Source organism: Galeopterus variegatus, unplaced genomic scaffold, assembly GCF_000696425.1.
Source record: "Galeopterus variegatus unplaced genomic scaffold, G_variegatus-3.0.2 Scaffold8186, whole genome shotgun sequence".
Lineage (NCBI taxonomy): Eukaryota > Metazoa > Chordata > Mammalia > Dermoptera > Cynocephalidae > Galeopterus > Galeopterus variegatus.
In genome coordinates this window covers 89,507-90,465 of record NW_007734297.1, presented here as the reverse complement: position 1 = coordinate 90,465, position 959 = coordinate 89,507, and the positions used below count along the sequence as shown (strand labels likewise).

At 37.3% G+C, this 959-nt stretch overlaps 1 protein-coding gene across 1 annotated transcript in view; it reads left to right on the top strand.

Annotated features, from left to right (window-relative positions):
• Window positions 1-131: 131 nt before the first annotated feature.
• Window positions 132-959, top strand: part of SEL1L2 (sel-1 suppressor of lin-12-like 2 (C. elegans)) — a gene marked incomplete at its 5' end in the record, with an annotated part of 55,333 nt that continues 54,505 nt past the window's right edge. The window contains one exon of the mRNA XM_008592683.1: window positions 132-294. Within this exon, the coding sequence (XP_008590905.1) occupies window positions 132-294 (163 nt within the window). The remainder of the gene's footprint in view (window positions 295-959) is intronic.

Genomic DNA, 959 nt, shown 5'->3' with positions numbered 1-959 from the left:
ACTTCAGCTAAACTGTATTATTAATAGCAATGACAACTGGGTCCTACTTGTTAGAGAGAAGCAGTATGAAAGAGGGAATGGAAAACTTCATTTCTGAAAACTGAACTTCTGACTTCATGTTCTTGAAACAGAGCCTACATACTCTTTGCCAAAGCAGCTGACATGGGAAACTTGAAAGCTATGGAGAAAATGGCTGATGCTTTGCTATTTGGAAACTTTGGCATGCAAAACATAACAGCAGCTATCCAATTATATGAGTCCTTGGCTAAAGAAGGATCGTATGAAGCCCAAACCGTGAGTTCTGAAAGAAAATGAAAACTTAAATAGCTACATCCTGAAGTAACTGTAGATAAATAACATGTGAAAGGAGTTGAGCAACAGTATCCCCACTCTACGCATGAAGCCAGACCTAGGGAGGTCACCGTAATGCACTGAAATAATGACGGCAGGGCAGCAACATCTGGGTGAATCGTTCTAGCTCCACGGGTGACTTGCAGGAACAGAACAGAACTGTTCTCTAATCCACCATTCTTTCTTCCATGTCTGATATGTTTTGAGATAATTTAGGACTTCTGAACCCCTAACACAGTTAGATTTTATTCACTTATATCAAGAAATAGGAAACTAAATCTATTATCTTAGAGTGACATGTCTGCCTGATTTTTACATTTTGAATATTGTATAAGCTAAATGTAATTCCTTTTCTATTTTAATAAATGTATTCCATTTTATTCCAAGAATAACATAACCATTTCATAGAGAATCTGTAAAAGAGGGGGGAAAAAAGCCCTTCACAAGCCAAACCATTCTGACTCAACGACTGTTAGGGCTGCTTGATATGTTTGCTTGGCTTTTTTTTCTGTGCATCTCTCTACATCATCCTAACCACAATGCGAGTGCACATATTTTGTTTCTGGCTACTTTCACTTAATATTATAGCAAAAGCTTTTTTTCTGATT